The sequence below is a fragment of the Miscanthus floridulus genome, chromosome 9 (assembly GCF_019320115.1).
Source record: "Miscanthus floridulus cultivar M001 chromosome 9, ASM1932011v1, whole genome shotgun sequence".
In the NCBI taxonomy this organism is placed as follows: Eukaryota; Viridiplantae; Streptophyta; class Magnoliopsida; order Poales; family Poaceae; genus Miscanthus; species Miscanthus floridulus.
Window position 1 is genome coordinate 137,894,244 of NC_089588.1, and position 19,019 is coordinate 137,913,262.

The window sequence follows — 19,019 nt, forward strand, 5'->3', positions numbered from 1 at the left end:
TTATTCAAGTCATTTAAACTAGAGGACTCTGGCATGTCTTGATGAAGTGCTTTACCAGTCTTACAAAATGCTCATCTGAGATGCCAGAAAATCAGAATGATATTTGTAGCTTGCACTTACGACCATGGGAACATCAGAATCAATTCCTACATTCTAGGACAAAAATACAAAATCGAACATTGGAACATATCATTGATCAATTGCAGGAATGCAGTTCACTAAGGAATGCCTCGAGCTCGAGTCCATCTCCAAATTTGTAGCTTCCAAATTTAATAACTGATGCAAGCAGGTGCATGCTATATAGTACTACATAAAGCGTTGACAATGAACTGTCAAATGTAACTAGGCCGGAATGTAAGTAGGGATATTATTTTGTCTCTTCCAGGTTGAAGGCATCTGACATCCCGCTAATGAACTTGACGCATGCCTGGCTGAGTTTGAGCCAGCCATGCTTGTGAGCCAGCTGCAGTGTATCCACAGCGGAGGTTGCATCAATGTAGCTCAACGATGGAGATCAGGTTGTTCGTCGACTCCGCCACCCAACTGTTGATCTGGGTCACTGTTTCCTCTGGCTGCCAAACCAATCGACCACAGATAAAAAATTCCGCTACATTAGTATATAGATAGGTCAATCCAGTTAACAAGAAACGACCTTGGTGAGGAAGTCGACGGCGCGCACGACGGACCTGAAGGACATGGCGGCGACGTCGCGGTACGCCGGCTTCAGCGTCCGCGTGGAGTCGTGCCACAGGGCGGACGCGTAGGACACGCGCGGGCCGCCCGCCTGCGGGCTCGTCGGGATGGCCTGCTCCACCATGGCCCTGACGTTCACGTCGAGGCCGTCACGGGACTTTGTGCCTAGCAGGTCGAGCAGCTCGCGCAGGGTTTTGCCCTGGGCACCGGCGGCGTGTTAGCAATTGGGGAAGGGAAAGGAGGAATTGGATCAGGGGCGAGGCAGCAGAGCAGAGGATAAGAGGAAGAAGAATCTTAGTATTCAGTTTGGAAAATATCTGATTATAATAATTATGCCTTCTCGGAGGCAGAGACCAGCACATATACGTGGAAGGCAACTCACGCACGCACGCACTACGCCTTGCTGCGGCCCAAACACTCGAGCGCTCTTAGTCTTAGCCCATTCAGGTCTTCCTTCCGCCGAGCCCGGCACAGATGCCTCCTGTTGCTCATCCGGCATAGAGGACCGGGCTTCGGTCCTGACATTCCCTCTCCCTTGTGCGTCTGGATGTCCCAAGACAACAACGTGCGAAAACTGTTGACGAAGGTAACCCAGATCCTCCCATGTTGATAGAGATGAAGGTAACTAGGACCACTTGATCAACCCTTGAGGCACAGGAACCGAGCCCTTGAGAATGGAGCGGCGTTGAAGAATTTTCTCAGGAATACTCCAACGGATGGAAGCAGGAGGCAGAGTTTTCTCCACAACGTGATGACCACCCACTGCTTTCTTGAGCTGTGAAACATGAAAAATGGGAGAATAGAAGAAGAAGCTGGAAGCTCCAACCTGTATGCTACGGACCCAATGCGCTAAATGGCCCGAAAAACATGAATGCCAGCTTCTGGCTAGCACGATCTGCCAAGGACGACTGCACATAAGGCTGTAGCTTTAGGAAAACCCATTCATCAACCTGAAACTCACTCTCTGAGCCGTGTTCATCAGCCTGCTTCTTCATTTGCTGCTTAGCACGATAGAGATGCTGTTTGATAAGTTCAGTCATCAGTTCACGGTCATGGAGCCACTCAGTCAAATCAGAAATTGGAGGATCATCAGCGGCATGCAGCCCAAACTGTTGAGGGGCAAACCCATACAGTACTTTGAATGGCGAACGGCCGAGAACAGAATTGAGCGATGTGTATACCAGAATTCCACCAGATCAAGCCAAGAGCTCCAATGGTGAGGGCAGGCATGGACATAACACCTGAGGAAAGCCTCCAAGCACTGATTGACCCTCTCTGTTTGTCCATCCGATTGCGGATGATATGCTGAGCTCATACATAGATCCACCCCAGCAAATTTGAACAGCTCCCGCCATAAGTAACTGGTAAAGATACGATCCCAATCTGATATGATACCATTGGGCAACCCATGCAACTTGTAAACTTGGGATAAAAACAGCTTAGCCACCCCACCAGCAGTGAAAGGATGTTTGAGACCCAGAAAATGTGCATACTTCGAAAAAGTATCCACGACAACGAGAATATAGCTAAATACTTCTGAGAACGGAAGACCTTCAACGAAGTCCATGGAGATTACCTGTAAGGGTTGCAGAAGGCCAGGTAAGCAAGAGCGGTCCGGCTTGGCTTGTTGACAAGTTAAGCAGGAACACACAAACTCTTGTACTGCTGATTTCAGACCTGTCCAGGCAAAGAGCTGCTTGATATGGCGATAAGTCACCGAAATACCCGAGTGGCCGCCCACGACGCTGTCGTGGAGAGCTGCAATGATACGAGTCTGGAGATCAACATTATGACCGATCCATACACGCTGATTGTAGCGCAGCAGTCCATCCCGATAAGTGAAACGGGGTACAGCAGAAGGATCAATCACTAGCTTAGCAATCAGCTGTTGCGCATGGGCATCTGATGCATAAGAAGCAGCCACCTCTTGTAACCACTGTGGTTGAGCAACAGATACCACGGAACACTGCAGTGCTGGCACACGAGACATAGCATCAGCTGCGCAGTTGTCTACTCCTTTGCGGTACACAATCTGGTATTGCAATCCGATGAGCTTAGTGAAGACTTTTTGTTGCCAAGGCGTACGCAGCCGCTGCTCCGACAACTAAACCAAACTCTTCTGATCGGTCAGAATGCGGAACTCAGCATGTTGTAAGTAACTACGCCACTGATCCAGTGCCAGAAGGACAGCTAGATATTCTTTCTCATATGTAGACAACCCTTGGGATCGCGGGGCACAGAGATTTACTGAGAAAAGCTAGCGGATGACCCTCATGAGTGAGCACTGCACCAATGCCAGTCCTGCTTGCATCCGTCTCGACACAAAATGGCTTGGAAAAGTCCGGTAAGGCCACCACCGGAGCAGACACCAGGCCTTGTTTTAGAGAGTGAAAAGCAGCATCATGAACAGTCGACCATATAAACAATGCTCCTTTCTTCAGCAATTCTGTCAGAGGCCGAGTGATCACCCCAAAATGCTTCACAAAGCGCCTGTAATAGCATGCTAATCCTAAGAAGCTGCGAAGCTCCTTAGCTAATGATGGTACTGGCCAATTAAGAACCACATGAACCTTGTCCGGATCAGTTGCCACACCCTGCTCTCAAATGACATGGCCTAAATATTTCAACTGCCATTGGGCGAAGACACATTTGGAACGTTGGACTTGCCACTGATCATGGCGTAAGAGTTCCAACACCTGCCGAAGGTGGACCAAATGTTCTTCGAGCGACCGGTAGTAAATGAGGATATCATCAAAGAAAATCAAGACCCCCTTGCGAAGCAATGGCGCCAAAGTAGTGTTCATCGCTTTCTGAAATGTGGCCGGTGCCCCAGTGAGTCCAAAGGCCATGACCCGGAACTCATACCGACCCGAGTGGGTTTGGAAAGCTGTTTTTGGTTCTTCTCCCAACTGCAACGGATTTGAGGATAGTCGGCTGTTAGATCCAGATAAGTAAACCACGAGGCATGAGTTAGCTCATCTAGCAACTCCTCGATCACCGGAACCAGGTACTTGCCCTTAGCAGTAATTGCGTTCAAGTGACGGAAATCCACATAGAACCGGAAGGATCCGTCCTTCTTCTTGACAAGTAAGATAGAAGAAGAGAATGGACTGTTACTTGGTTGAATGATGTCAGAATTGAGCATATCCGCTACTTGCCTCTCAATTTCGTCCTTGACAGCGGTCGGGTAGCGATAAGGGCGAACTTTCACAGGCGATGCCCCTGGAATGAGGGGAATAGCATGATCAGAAGGGGTCGACGGTCATCAGCCTGAACCCCACCCGCTGATGCGCGACCACCACGATCAGGAGCGGTGGCCGGCGGCAGCATGGGTAGAGACTTGGATGGTGACTTCCTCCACCCAGGGTCCACCAGTTCTTCCTGCAACAAGGCGAGAACACAGGCAGCATCCACAGAAGACGGGCATTGCATATGCACAGCAGAATGAATGTCATCCCGCAACCCATCCACAAAGCGCATAGCATAAAACAGGGGATCTGTAGTTTTGCCATAAGCTATGAGTTGATCTACCAAGCCAGTAAACCTATCTGCATACTCTTGAACACTGCCAGATTGCCGTATGTGAAACAACTGGCGAATCAGCAACTCATATTGATCCCGACCGAAATGATCTAGGACCAACTTACAAAACTCCTCCCAACTGACCTGCTTCACCTTCGGATACAAGGACTACAGGCAGCGAGATGCGGCGCCTGTCATCCGCATCGTGGCTACATGAATCCATTAGCTGGGCTCAACAAAATACATGTCGAAATAATCATCACAAAGACTGAGCCACAACTTTGGATTCTCCCCATCAAAAAGTAGAAAATCCATCTTCGGCAGCTTACTACTAGAATACTGAGCCCCCCAATGTGCGCAATGCTCATGCGACGCCGCCTCAACACCATGAAACTCTCGATCCCCCACTTCCAACGTCGAACTAGAGAGAGACCGATGCAAGACAAACTGATGGGTGGGCTGGGGAAGGGGGTGGATGGTGTGCTTACCCTTGACTGAGGGTTGAGTCATGGACTTGAACCCCCCGGTGATGATGTGCAACGCCGTGCCCAACAAATGAGCCAATGGCCGGGTGCCCGGTAGATGATATCGCCGCGGCCACCACGGGTTGGGACTTCAGGACACCAGCATTGGTCGCCGCCGAGTCGAAAACCACACGACTCACGATTTTGCGAAGAGCAGTCATCTCTTCGCGCATCTGCTCCACCACCGCGCCGGACTTGCGGATCGCCCCCAACTCCGAGCGCAGCTCCGCCACCGACGCGTCCACCTTGGGCTTCCATTCATCGAACACCTGGGAGGCATCCCCCAATCGGTTGAATCGGTCCGCGATGGAGTGCTCCACGGCCCCGATCCGCTTGCCCAGCAACGCCTCCACCTCCCCGATGCGCCCACCGAGGGACAATTCGAGCGAGGTCTTCACAGACTTGAGCTCATCTAGCAGAAGCTTGGTGTTGGGATCCATGGCACCGAGTTGCTTACGGAACATGGTGAAATGGTCGTGGATGATTTTGTGGGGTTCCAGGATGGCAATAGGATGGATCGGCCAAGGAACGATAGGCTCTGGATACCTGTTAGCAATTGGGGAAGGGAAAGGAGGAATTGGAGTAGGGGCGAGGCAGCAGAGCAGAGGATAGGAGGAAGACGAATGTTAGTATTCAGTTTGGGGAATATCTGATTACAATAGCCATGTCTTCTCAGAGGCAGAGGCCAGCACATATATGAGGAAGGCAACTCACGCACGCACACACTACGCCTTACTGGACTCACTCGTTCACCTATTGCGGCCCAAACACTCAGCGCTCTTAGTCTTAGCCCATTCAGATCTTCCTTCCGCTGAGCCTGGCACAGTCCGGCACAGAGGACTGGGCTTCGGTCCTGACACGGCGACGAGGGAGAGCGCGGAGTAGATGGACAGCGGCGAGAAGGCGAAGTTGCGTGCGGCGTCGCCATGCGCGGTGGTGAACTGCTTCGCGAGGCGGTGGGACAGAAACGTGAGGCCGGAGCTTGCGTGCTGCCGTGCCGCCGCCACTGCCGTTTCGTAAAAGCCTGGAACTATTTATAGTACAAATATATCGTATTACTGCTTATAAACAGGTAAAGATTGTATGTGTTAATAATGATGAAGATAGAATGTCGTGTACTTCTGGTTTAAGGAACAAAATCACGATAACAGCCGTATTCTACGGGAGCACAACCACCCGTTGGGAAGGTTAGGCTGCCTGATTTTTTTAACAGATTTACTCAACCACCCAGCGCTTCCCTCGCCATTATTTGCGGTGGAGAACTGTTTCACGAGGCGGTGAGAAGGAGAGCATCTTCGGGAGTCTTTCTAAATCTCACTTTTCAAATAATCATTTGGAGAATCATTTTTATAAAAATCGCTTTCTATATCTTTTGGCTTTCTAACCACCTTTCTATATCTCGTGCGCATTATAGAGAACCATTCTCGTCTTTATTTCTAGCATAATCATTAGACAAACTGTTAAAGGGTAATTTTTTACCAAAATCTTTATTTCTAGCATTTATGAATGATATAGAGAGACCATGGCTACCGCGCTGTCCTGCTGCCGCCGTTGCCATTGTGAACGAGGAGGAAGATGCGTCGAGCGTTGTACTTGAGTAGACGTGCGTCCTGAGGCCGGGACTTTTTATAATGCAAAAAATCGTATGGCGTGCTGTCGTATGACTGCAGTATTGCACGACGCGCTATCTGTCTTCCAGCCGATTCTACGTGGTTGAGGACCAGCGATTAACGCCTTGTTTAAATTTAGGGTTAAAGTTTAGATGTGTCACATTAGATATCATATCGGGGTGTCACATATAAGTATTTGGATAGTAATAATAAAACAAATTATAGAAGTCCTCAGTACTCTACGAGGTGAAATTATTAAGCCTAATTAATCCATCATTAGCATGGGTTGCGGTAGCTTTACTGTATCACCACGTTGTCAAATCATAGACTAATTAGGCTTAAAAAATTTGTCTCGCAAATTAGTCTCAACTTGTGCAATTAGTTATTTTTTAATCTATATTTAATACTCGATGCATGTGCCGCAACATCCGATGGAATAAGGACTAAACTTTAGGGGAGAAACTAAACAAGGCCTAAGGACGATGTGGACCCCTAATGCGTGATTATCTTTTTTGCAAAAGGAAACTTGATTGGAGTAAAATTTCCACGGACCGACGTCTCAACTCCTAACAACCCCTCAAATTAATCACAGCGTGCATTTGCATGGCCGTCAATTTTGTGAATCAAACCCAAATTGCATACCCTCGGAGTCTCACCAAAATCTCACCAATTTTTTTCCCAAAATTTTGCCTTTTCCACCAGGTCAACTAATTTTTCTATCAACCAAAATGTTGATAGAAGCGGGAGATAGAGGAAGAAGCGGCAAGCTCGGCGAGGTAGCTTACCAAGGCGCAGAGTGACAGAGGGTGGTGCGCGGCTCGGCGGCGAAGCGGGCGGTGATGGCGGCTAGGGTTTGGCGGATGCGGCGACTTGGCGAAGACGGCTGCGGCTCCGAGGCTTGAGATGGAGAGGGACGGGCGCGGGCAGCTGGTATTTAAGGCCTGGGGAGACTTGGGCTACACGGCAAGGATCAAGGCGTAGGCGGAGCGGAGTCCGGGGCGGCGGCGGTCGTGACCGAGGCGGAGACACGCGGAGAAGAAGAACAGTGTCGCTGACGCGTGAGGCCGGCTGGCAGCGGCACAGGGCGCGGGAGGAGAGGCGGGAAATGCGGCGCGGCATCTTGATCTGCCTATTGGGCCGTTGCGGAGGATGGTGCGGAGGCGCCTGTTGGGCCACTGTGGGAGAAAAGAGGAGGCGCGGGGAATGGGCCGCTGTGGAAAAAAAAACAAGATGGACCGAGCTGGGCCAGTGAGGGGAGAGAAGGCCGAGCGGGAGAAGTGGGCCGCTCGGGCCAAAAGCCAAGAAAGGAAGAATAAGAAAATAAAATCCTTTTTTCTATTTTTCTTAACACATTTTCAAATCCAATTTTAACTCAAATTTAAATTCTTTTGCAAATTTCAATCAAACCAAAGCATCACAAATAAAATATGCAGCAGCATGTATGCACATACATGTATGTAGACCTATATTTAATTTTATTTTTAACAAAGTTATTATTTTTCTAAATTTAAATGCCCACAAAAATGCATAATAAATCAAATTCCCCTATTTCAAAATCATGCAATTTTTAGGGTGTTACAGTTACATGCTAACAACAATCAAGTCATATCATGTTTAAAGTTATAAAAATAAAAAAGATTTATCATATACCATGCATGTATTAATAATAATATTTTTATATCAGAAACTTCCCATATTTATCCTACTTTAGAAAATTAAAATTAAATAAATGTGCTAATCAAATCATATCATGTTTAAAAGTTATAAAATAAAAAGATTTATTGTGTCAACAAAAATATTTTTATATCAGAAACTTCCCTTATTTCCTTATTTCCTATTAGACGATCCTAACCATCCGATCTAATTAAATGAACGGCTCACACACATTTGAGAATACCACAGCAAGACCCAATAGAGAAATGCTCATCTCTGCCAGCATCAAATTCCTACTCTCTCAGTACAAGTTCTACAGCCGATAGTCATACAGCTTCTTAGAGCTTAGATGGTCAGAATTGCTCTGGAGTAGTCTGCTGGACTCCAGAATGCAGAAGGGATTCCACTCACAATCCAAAAGGCAACTTTCGAAACTAGACTCAAAGTACTAAAACATTGATGAACTAATTGCATCACTGATTTTATGAATTGCAGCATGATGAATCAAAGAAATCTAAACCATGCAAAACATGTTACAGAAGTATCTCACAATCAGATCAATGAAGAACTACATCACAATCATGGAACGCACACTTTGCAGAAGCATACCCTTCTAGTAGTAACCTATACACTACCATACCAGAAAGACTCCAGAATTACCCAGAGGACTCGAAAAGCAGAGGACGATGAAAGGCTGTGCTCAGATGGATAGATTATGATCCATGGCCGGCGATCTAAGAGGATCGATAGATGGTTCCGCAAGTAGTATGAATATGAAAGGTAGGAATTATTATTTTCAATATAGCTGAATTGCTCATACCATGGTAATATCATAGTGTCTTTTCACATACCAATTCAATGAATGGAACTGCATGTTCTGGTAGACGTACTGGTACTAATTCGATAAGAGGTACTGGTACCCATAAAATGACTGTATAGAAGGCAAAACAACTTAATTCTGGTATTTTACTAATCTTATTTGAAGAGCAAGTCTAAGATAAACAGACGCATACTGCTTACTATCTGTGCTCAGCAGTCAGCACTAAGATTGCGTAGGGTCAAGGACATGTCCAGCAAAGAGGATAGCACCAGACACTTCCTCCACCACGAAGAAGGCAAATGGATGGTCCGCGACGAAGTCCACAGGCGGCGGAGGCTGCCGCCCCGGTCCACATGAACCAAGCATAAGGCAAGCAGTAACAGCTGCGGCCTCTGTCCCTTCCTCATTCACTTCGATCACAGCCTTGTGCAGGACGTCCCCAAGAAACAACGGTTCATGCGACCCGTCTTCCTCCAGCAAGTCAGGCAGCTCGGCTGCCCCTGAGAACACGGCCTGGACGCCGAGATCCTGGAGGTCCTCTCTCATAGATTTGGTGAAGGACATCTTGAACCTGGGAACCCGGAACTCCCCAACCTTGACTTTGTTCCGCGGCAGGTTGTCCTGAAGGAAGCTCGGGCTGGACGCCACGGCGTCCATGAGGCCCTGCAGGCCGTCGCGCGTGTCCGGCAGGAGGACGCACATGGAGTATCGTGGTGGGATGGTTCTGGGAAGACCTGGCGCCCTGTGCATCCTGTACGTGTAGGGCATCCTGAGCACCTTGAACCCGTCGTGCACGCCGATGAACTGGCGTTTAGAACTGTTCATGAACTGGGCTGTGACGGAGCTGCCGTCGAGCCGGTGGAACTTGTCCTCCTTCGTCCTTTGCTTCTCGAATGGCGTGTCCCACCTGCCCTTGAAGTAGATGGCGTTGGTGACCACGAGGCGCGTGGTGCTGTTCACGGATCCTGGAGCAAGGATAGAGTCGATGAGGTTGTTCGTTGACTCACCGACCCAACTGTTGATCTGGATCCTTGCTTCCTCAGCCTGGAAAATAAAATTTGATCGACCGCATATATCTATGAATGCGAAACATTAGCAGATCGAACCATATGGATTCCATGCCGACTGACCTTGGTGAGGAAGTCGACGGCGCGCACGACAGACCTGAAGGACGCGGCGGCGACGTCGCGGTACGCCGGCTTCGGCGTCCGCCTGGAGTCGTGCCATAGGCCGGACGCGTAGGACACGCGCGGGCCTCCGTCCTGCGGCCTGGCCGGGATGGCCTGCTGGACCATGCGCCTGACGTCCATATGGAGGTCCTCACGGGACCCTGTGCCTAGCAGGTCGAGAACCTCGCGCAGGGTTTTTCCCTGGGCACCGGCGGCGACGAGGGAGAGCGCGGAGTAGATGGACAGCGGCGAGAAGACGAGGTTGCGTGCGGCGTCGCCATGCGCGGCGGTAAACTGCTTCGCGAGGCGGTGGGACAGAGACGTGAGGCCGGAGCTTGCGTGCTGCCGCGCCGCCGCCACTGCCGTTTCCATTGGATGAAGGAACAAGAAGATTTGTGTGGCTATCGCATCTGTAGACGTAAGGCTGCAACTATTTATACTACAAGTATATCGTACTGCTCCTACTGGTTTAAGGAACAGAATCGCGATAACAACGGATTCTACGGGAGCACAACCACCCGTTAGGAAGTTTAGGATGCGTGATTTTTTTATGTGCTTTCAAATTGGTCCTAGAATACATCTATCTTATTTGAGCATCTGAGAGTCTTTAAAATTTCCTCTCTAAATCACTTATTTTGGAGAGTCGTTTGAGTGAAAATCTCTTTCTACATTGTTGTAGCCTCAAACAACTTTTGTATATATTGGGTGAACTCTAGAGAGCCATCCTTGTAGTTTTGGCTAGCGAAAAATACATGATAAAGGATGTCCAAATTTAGAGATCCATTTAAAGATGCTATTAGAGGTTTTTTTTTCATGAAAATCTCTATTCCTTTAAATTTGAAAGAATATAAAGAGTGACTTGGAGTTGCTCTTATGACTTTCAAAATTTAAACCGAAGTATGCACTACTGGAAACTCACATTCTTCTGTGTGTGCGAAAACACACAGAAAAATGCGAATACCGACAGAAAAATATTTTTCTGACGGTGTACCCTCAGAAAAATACACAAGGAAATATAATGACAGAAAAATTCAATTGTTCTGTGTGTTCGCCGTTAGAAATAATTTTTCTATGGGTGTTACACGCACAGAAAAATTATGTTCGGTCAGATTAAAAATAAAATTTATGTGCATTATTCCTCATAGAAAAAAGAAAAACCCGACAGAAAAATCATTTTTCTGTTAGTGTTGTCCCGTCAGAGTTGCAGAGGTGCACTCACCGGAAAAAAATGTATTTTTCTGTCGGTTTAGGTGAACGCACAGAAAAATTGTATTTTTCTGTCAGGTGTTAACAGACCACCGACAGAATAATATACACTTACCCATGCAGCAAATTGGGTACAATAATTATTTGGAAACAATAGCAACAACATATTAAAATATGGACTGTCCATACAGTAATTTCATCACAACATAAAAAGATGGAGTCCAAATGTTCAGCACATTCATTCATAGCATCCAGGCTACATGTAGATGATGTCCAAATGTTCCGGCATCAATACATTCAAAAGCATTACCATCTCATCTCAGCAGTTCATGAATTTCACTACTTCAGTTTCCCTCTCCTCAGTAATTATGGGGGTGCAGAGCAGCGAAGGCCAGGTGATGTTCTCCTCCATTGCCCTGCTGCAGCAGAGGTTGAGGGAGCTGGAGAGGATCAGGGAGAAGCGGGAGGAGAGGCTTCTACCCGAGGGAGATGCCCGTGAAGTGGTTCTTCCACCCGGAGCTGCTCTACCCGTGCAGGCCGCTGCATGACACCACTGCCGCTGTCGCCGCCGCCTCCTTATTCCCGACCGTGCCAACCACTGTCTGTGAATGTAAAAGCTTCCAGCTCCATGGCGATAGCAACCATTCTCTGTTATATCTGGATACTCATCACCATAGGAATCATCAGAGCCCTTCTTCTTCCGTTTGACGATCTTCTTGGAGATCAGGCGGTTCACACCCTTGTTGTCAACACCAACACATTCACTGCTTATTGGCTTAAATAGGACTTTGCCCACCTTCCTTGCATTAGCTTCCACTATCTGTGAGCAAGAGAGGCCTGGTAAAGGTAGTAAAAACAACTACAGAAGATTATTTAATTCTGCAACAAAGAATGAAATTTTGTGTGAATTGTGAAACAGAAACTATGGATTTCTAGGGCTGCAACAATTCAATAAAGTGTAACGAAGACTTCGGGAAAATGGGAGTTGCACCAACTAATAAAGGTTGTGTACCAATACCAACACAATTTCACTGAAATAACCTTATAACCCACAATATGAGTTCTGAATTGACAATTGAGTAGTAGCTTTTCTTATCTATTAGTTTTTGTATACTTTCTTTTACTAGCTTCAAATAAAAAAAGCAAGTACAAATGGAGAGTAGTATTAGCACCACATAAGTGGAGTGTGGACATGTTATAGCAACCTTCTGAGTATTGTTGTCTTTTTATATGCACAAACAAGCATGTAGAGGTGGTCGTGGATAATTGTTTTTATCAGTTGGTTCTTACTTCTTATAGTATGATAAGGCCAAAAGCATCTCGAAATTCAAAAGCATTACCATCTCAACACCAAGGAAGTTTCTAAACTCTACTTATCAACTACTTCACTATTAAGTATGCTACTAATCCATTCACATCAGTTTTCAGTCAAGATGCCACTAGCAGAAAGGCCAATCAAGTGAACTCCAATAATAATAGTAAGACTGTATTTAGAAAACAAATTACACTAGCTGGCTAGCTAGCTAAGAAAAAACAAAAGACTATATTCAGAAAACAAATTACACCTAGCTGGCTAACTAGCTAAGAAAAACAATCATCAGTTTTTTCAGTCATGATCATTAGAACAATCAGAACATGTAAACAGGCATATAGTAACTGGAAACTCATAAATAAGCAACCAGTGTCGCAAGATCCGTTCCCCCTTGTATTCTGCCATGTTTCGAGACACACAATCACAAAGAATGACTGCAAGTCAGATACCAAATGGCATTGACTACAACAAATTACACTAGAAAACATACTCTGAATGCAATAAAAACTAAATTTGCAGTGCAATCTTAACCGAAAGATGGTGATTTTTGTTGCAATAATCACAGTGATTCAGGAAATGGGAATTTGCATCACAGATTGCACATAAAAAAATACAACAACCAACAACCACCTCCACGCCCCGCCGCCGGCCACCACCACCACCACCACAGCCACCGGCCGGATCCGGGAGAGGGAGGGCCGGATCCGGCCGGGTGAAGAAGGGGGTGGGTAGGGGCACCCGCCGGGGAAGAAGAAAGGGGAGGGGAGGGGTGCCCGCCGGGGAAGAAGAAGGGGGAGGGGAGGGGCGCTGGCGGGGGAGAAGAAGGGGGAGGGGAGGGCCGCCGCCACCACCACGCCCCGCCGCCGGCCACCACCACCACCACCGGCCGGATCTGACCGGGTGAAGAAGGGGGAGGGGAGGGGCACCCGCCGGGGAAGAAGAAGGGGGAGGGGAGGGGCGCCGGCGACGGAGAAGAAGGGGCAGGGGAGGGCCACCGCCACCACCACGCCCCGCCGTCGGCCACCACCACCACCACCGCAGCCACCGACCGGATCCGAGAGAGGGAGGGCCGGATTCGGCCGGGTGAAGAAGGGGGAGGGGAGGGGCGGCTGCCCGCCGAGGACGAAGAGGGGGGAGGGGCGGGGCGCCGGCGGGGGAGGAGGGGCGCTGGGATCGGGTGAAGAATGGGGAGGGGAGGGGCGGACGCCCGCCAGGGAAGAAGAAGGCAGTGGGGCGGGCGTGCGTGCATAGCTGCGGCGACGGCGCAGCGTGTGCGTGCATGCGTGAGGATAGCCGAGCAGGCGAGTCCGCGAGGCGGCCGGCGGGTTAGGGTTAGGACTTCTTTGTTTTTTTTTATTTATCCTATGCGTGCATATATTTTTTTCTGTGCGAGCATATATTTTTTCTGTGCGTTTTTAAAGAACCAAAAGAAAAAATTGTATTTTTCTGTGAGTGCTAATTTTTCCATGTGTGTATTGTCACGCACAGAAAAATCATACAATTATTCTGTGGGTTTTCGTATTTTTCTGTCGGGATATTTTGGAACCGACAGAATAATCGTAATTTTTCTGTGTACCGAAAAAAACGCACAGAAAAATTTGTTACCCATAGGGCAATTCGAGTTTCCAGTAGTGAGACATTTTACATGATGCCTATACTTAGAGCATCTCAAGAGCCTTTCTAAAATCTACTCTCTAAATCTTAATTTGGAGAGTTATTTGAGTAAAAATCGTTTTCATCTTTGTATACTTCAATAATTTTTCTATATCTAGTGTGCAGTCTATACAGCCATCCTCGCTCTCCCTGTTTGGCCTGCGAGAAATCCATAATAGAGGATATCAAGATTTGGATATCCAATTGAATAGGTTGTTGGAGGGTATATGCTCACCAAAATCTCTATTCCTATAAATTAGGAAAGATATAAAGAGTCTATTGGAGATGCTCTTAGAGCATCTTCAAGGGACTCTCCACATCCTTCCTAAATGCTAGTAATAGAAATTTTAGTGAAAAACTACCCTTCAACAGGTTTTCTAATTGGTCATCCAAATATAGCCATCTTCTATTTCCGATTTTTTGCTAGTAAAAAACAGAAGACGAGAATGGTTCTCTAGAGTGCACATGACATAAAGAAAAACTGTTGGAGAATAAAAATATAAAGAAAGTAATATTTATGCAAATGGCTCTCAAATAATAATTTAGAGGGTGAGCTTTATAAAGGCTCTTGGAGATGCTCTTATGAGTGCATATACCATTCTACGTGGTACTGAATGATAAGACATTCTACGTGGTGACTTTACAACTTACGACTTTTTCATAGCACCTAGCTAACTATAGGCCACAGCTTAACGAAACAAACTTTATATACAGCTAGCTCTAAAAACATGAATGAACGGGGCTGCTAAAATGACTATAGTGAGCAAAATAATTTAAGTATGTCAGTATATCAATCGAAACATAATCTAAGACAAGTAGACACACCCAAAAACAAACTCTATATTGCTACAAATGGGAGTTTGGGAGTCACTATGGTGGTGTAGGGTCAACCACGCGTCCTGCAAAAAGGATAGCACTGGACACTTCTTCCATCACAAAGAAGCAAACAGATGGTCAGCGACAAAATCCACGCGCGGAGGACGGTGGCTGGGGCCACAACATGCACCCAATGGGCATGCAGTTGCAGCCGTGGCCTCTGTGCCTTCCTCGTTCACTTCGATCACAGCGTTGTGCAAGACGTCGTCAATAAACAGGAGCTCATGCGACCCATCGTCTACGGTCTACCTCCAACAGGTCGGGCAGCTCCGCCGTGCACGAGAACACAGCTTGGACGCATTTTTTTAATTTTAACATTTTTTGAAAACTAATTTTAAATTTAACACTATCGGTTTTTTTTAAACTAACACTTTTGGCCGCGCCTATTGCCCTGGCGCGGCCAAATATCTGTGTCGCGCCATGCATGGTGGCGCAGCAGCGGGCTGACGTGGCGACGACCGGATTCGCTGACTGCTGACGTAGCAGGGCCTGCCACGCCACTGATCTTGGCGCGACAGTGCCGCGCCCTGATCCGTGGCGCGGCAGAGCTGAATATAACCCCCGCGGTCAGTCCCGCCTGCCCGACCAGCAAACCCCGCCTGCCCGCGCTTGGCCGCCGCGCCCGCCCCCCGCCCGGCCCTCCGTTGCTGCCTCCCACCATTCCCTTCCATTCCCTGGCCGCCTCACTCCCTTCTTGTCCTCGTTCAAGGTAATGACGCTTATTTTATTTTCGTTTGAATGGTGGATAGGATTTTATGAATGTGAGTTAAGGTTAGGAGAAAAATTATGTTTGGGAACTATGTGCTACGGTTTGAAGGAAGATATTAGTTTGATTTTGTCAATGTTAAGGTTAATTATTTAGTTAGAAGTATGTTTACCATGTATATTTTTGTTGCTATAAGTGTTGGTTACATTATTTTAGTTGCAATGCAAATGATTATATTTTACATTAATTTGCGTTGTGTTGATTGATGTTTAATTTAGACCGTTTTATTAGATGCAAAACATCTTTCAGGAGTTGTTATGGCGAAAACGGGGTCGTCCTAGAGAATTGTACCCCGACGAGTCTAGCAAAGATGCCCCCGTCCCTCCAGAACTCCATGTCCCTAACTGTGACTGTGGACGTTCGGCCGACGTGTTTCAATCGAGACATCCGGACACAGCGGCTCGTTGCTTCTACACGTGCAATCGTTTTAATGTAAGTAATTGTTTCCGTATATTTTTCTTCTTCATTTGTATTATTAGGTTAATAAAATTTTGTTGAATTTTTGTTGTGTAGGCCCATGAGAGGTGCTTTTTCTTTGGGTGGATCGACGGTGCAGACAAGTTTGACCCCAGGTACCTCCTTTTCGACGATTGGTGGAGAGGGCAACATCCACGAGAGCACTTCGAGCGGTGGGTTCCACCTCCCCCTAACTCCCCTCCAATGACGGCTAAGGAGAAGCACTTAGCCACAGTTAGACGACTCGAGGAACCTCCTCTGTGCGATTGCGGAGACCGAGCTGTGATAAACCCTGATAATACGTTGGAGTTTGTGTGTCCAAACAAGCATGAAGTAAGTGCAAAGTGTATGTGTTGAAATATTGAGCTATATGTGTTCATGTACTAATGTCACGTTATTTACATGTATTCAATGATGAAGTGTCGTTTCAAGGAGTGGTTGTATGGTCCTAAGAACAAATGGCCCGAAGAACCTCCAAAGGCAAAGGAAAAGAGGAAAGAAAGGTTAATTTACAAAGCACCGCCAGTCAAGTGTGAATGTGGTGTTAAATCCAACTACGGTCTAGTCCATTCGGAGCTTGGAATAGGCCATTATTGCGGCCATATGATTGACTATGATGAGGTTGGTTATTTTTGTGGTAACCATGAAATCGTATTTTGTTTCTTTTGCTAAGACATATATGATATAATTTTTCGTTTGAACAGAGCACTAGGAAATGACGGTGGAAATGTTATGATGGTCAAGCTAAGTTCTTGGATGAACTGAAGGGTAGGCAAGTAATTGTACGGAAGAGGGGATATGGACCTGACTACGTCAACCTTTTTGTTAAACATCACAAAGACAAGATGCGTGAGTTTGCTAGACAGCGCGGTATTTGTAACCCGATCGACGTTGGGCATGAGAAATGGGGATTGGAGAGACGGATGGCATTAGAGGAGGAGAGGACAAGGAAGGAGGTAAGGGAGGAGACAAAAATACAGATGTAGGTTTTGAACGAGCATGTTGTTGCATTATGTGCCAGTGAGTGCTTGAAAGCCTTTTTTTCGTTGCCTGATTTTAAATGTAATATAATCATGTTACTAACTGATTGCATTTTATACATGAAGGGATTGGATACAGCGAGGACCATGTTGCAGAGGTGGCTCGTGCAAGGTATGAGGAAAAGAAGTTAGATGAGCACAGAAAGCGAGCTGGTCGCATCGTTGAATCACCGATTATGTTGTCTGATGAGGGGACGAGGATAAGGACAACACTGCCAGACTCAACGAGCTCATCGCTCTAGCAGAGGCGGGCTTGCAGAGGAGGAGGCTGAAGACGACACTGGTAGACTGAGCGAGCTCATCGCTCTAGCAGAGGCGGGCTTGTAGGTCGAGGAGGCTGAGGATGACACTGCCAGACTGAGCGAGCTCATCGCTCTAGTAGAGGCGGGCTTGCAGGCGGAGGAGGATGACGACGCGTTCTTCACTCAGGCTGTAGAGGCCGCAGATGAAGCGGAGGCCGCTTACTACAGGCGAAAGACAGATCAGGGCAATGAAGGTGAGGCTAGCCACAGCTACAGGGTTGTGGTTGAGGATTGGTAACGAGTTGCTTACTTAGTATGTTTCTGACTGAGGGTTTTTTATTGCGCCGTCTGTTAGTTCCATGCTTTATTAATAATCAATGTAGCTATGTAGTAGAAATTTCATTGTGTTGTTTTATATTCCATTTGAGATATTGATGTATTGTACCCATATATCATGTACTCGGATTACCCATGGTCGATAAGTGATCACATCTGTTTGTATCATGCGTTGAGAATTTCTAAAACGAACGTAATCGAGTGAAATTATCTCGAATACAGGTGCTGCCGCGCCATAGACCAAGATCGGTGGCGCGGCAAGCCATGCCACATCAGTAGTCAGCGAATCCGATCGTCGCCACATCAGCCTGCTGCCGCACCACCATGCATGGCGCGGCACAGGCATTTGGCCACGCCAGGACAATAGGCGTGGCAAAAAGTGTTAGTTAAAAAAAAACCAACAGTGTTAAATTTAAAATTAATTTTCAAAAAGTGTTAAAATTAAAAAAATCTACTCCCCAACCTCGACTCGGTTCACCGGCAGGTGGTCTTGCAGGAAGCCAGGGCTGGACGCCACCGTGTCCTCGATGCTCCGGAGGCCATCGCGCGCGTCTAGCAGGAGGACGCACATGGAGTACTGTGGTGGCATGCTCTCGAACAGTTGGTCTTGCTGCCCGGGATGGCCTGCTCGACCATACCCCAGACGGCCATATGGAGGTCCTCACGGGACCTTGTGCCTCGCGAGTCGCGACATTTTTCGCGCGAAAATCACGTGCTCCGTGGCCGGTGGGATTCGAATTCAAACCCGCGTACCCTCTTCTACCACGCGAAAATAGCGTGCTTCGTGGCCGGCGGGATTCAATTTCGAACCTGCGTGCTCTCTTCTACAAGTGTGCCTCACACTCACTTGTCTATATATTGAATTTTCTTTCTCACATATTATCCTAAGCAGAGTTTAAATTGATTGTTTGAGGCCCTAAATGAATTCAAATGAAAAAGTTGTCAACTATAAAGTTGTATAATTTTTCGAGATCTACAACTTTTATTTTTGGTAGTTTCTCCATCCGAGGACGTTTACAAAATTTAAATTTCAAATTTTAGAAATTCAAACGTAGTTTTTCTTGACAAGATGATCTCAAATCAAAAAGTTGTTAACTACAAAGTAGTATAACTTTTCAAGATCCACAATGTTCATTTTTGT

At 47.0% G+C, this 19,019-nt stretch overlaps 2 protein-coding genes and 2 non-coding genes across 4 annotated transcripts; all 4 read right to left on the bottom strand.

Annotated features, from left to right (window-relative positions):
* Positions 1-107: 107 nt before the first annotated feature.
* LOC136483063 (serpin-Z6B-like) lies at positions 108-984 on the bottom strand. The gene is made up of 2 exons (XM_066480179.1): positions 653-984; positions 108-572 (listed from the first exon to the last, which is right to left on the bottom strand). The coding sequence occupies exons 1-2, from the start codon at positions 815-817 to the stop codon at positions 492-494; spliced, it is 246 nt and encodes an 81-aa protein (XP_066336276.1). The 5' UTR covers positions 818-984; the 3' UTR covers positions 108-491.
* A 7,790-nt stretch (positions 985-8,774) lies between these two features.
* On the bottom strand, positions 8,775-10,363 carry LOC136483064 (putative serpin-Z6A). Its single transcript, XM_066480180.1, has 2 exons — positions 9,953-10,363; positions 8,775-9,866 (listed from the first exon to the last, which is right to left on the bottom strand). Exons 1-2 carry the CDS (start codon positions 10,361-10,363, stop codon positions 9,045-9,047), a joined length of 1,233 nt encoding a protein of 410 aa, XP_066336277.1. The 3' UTR covers positions 8,775-9,044.
* Positions 10,364-12,830: 2,467 nt separating this feature from the next.
* Positions 12,831-12,970, bottom strand: LOC136484626 (small nucleolar RNA F1/F2/snoR5a). The gene has a single exon (XR_010766131.1). It is a non-coding gene; the product is annotated as a small nucleolar RNA F1/F2/snoR5a (small nucleolar RNA).
* A 58-nt stretch (positions 12,971-13,028) lies between these two features.
* Positions 13,029-13,110, bottom strand: LOC136484550 (small nucleolar RNA Z196/R39/R59 family). Its single transcript, XR_010766066.1, has one exon. It is a non-coding gene; the product is annotated as a small nucleolar RNA Z196/R39/R59 family (small nucleolar RNA).
* Positions 13,111-19,019: the final 5,909 nt, after the last annotated feature.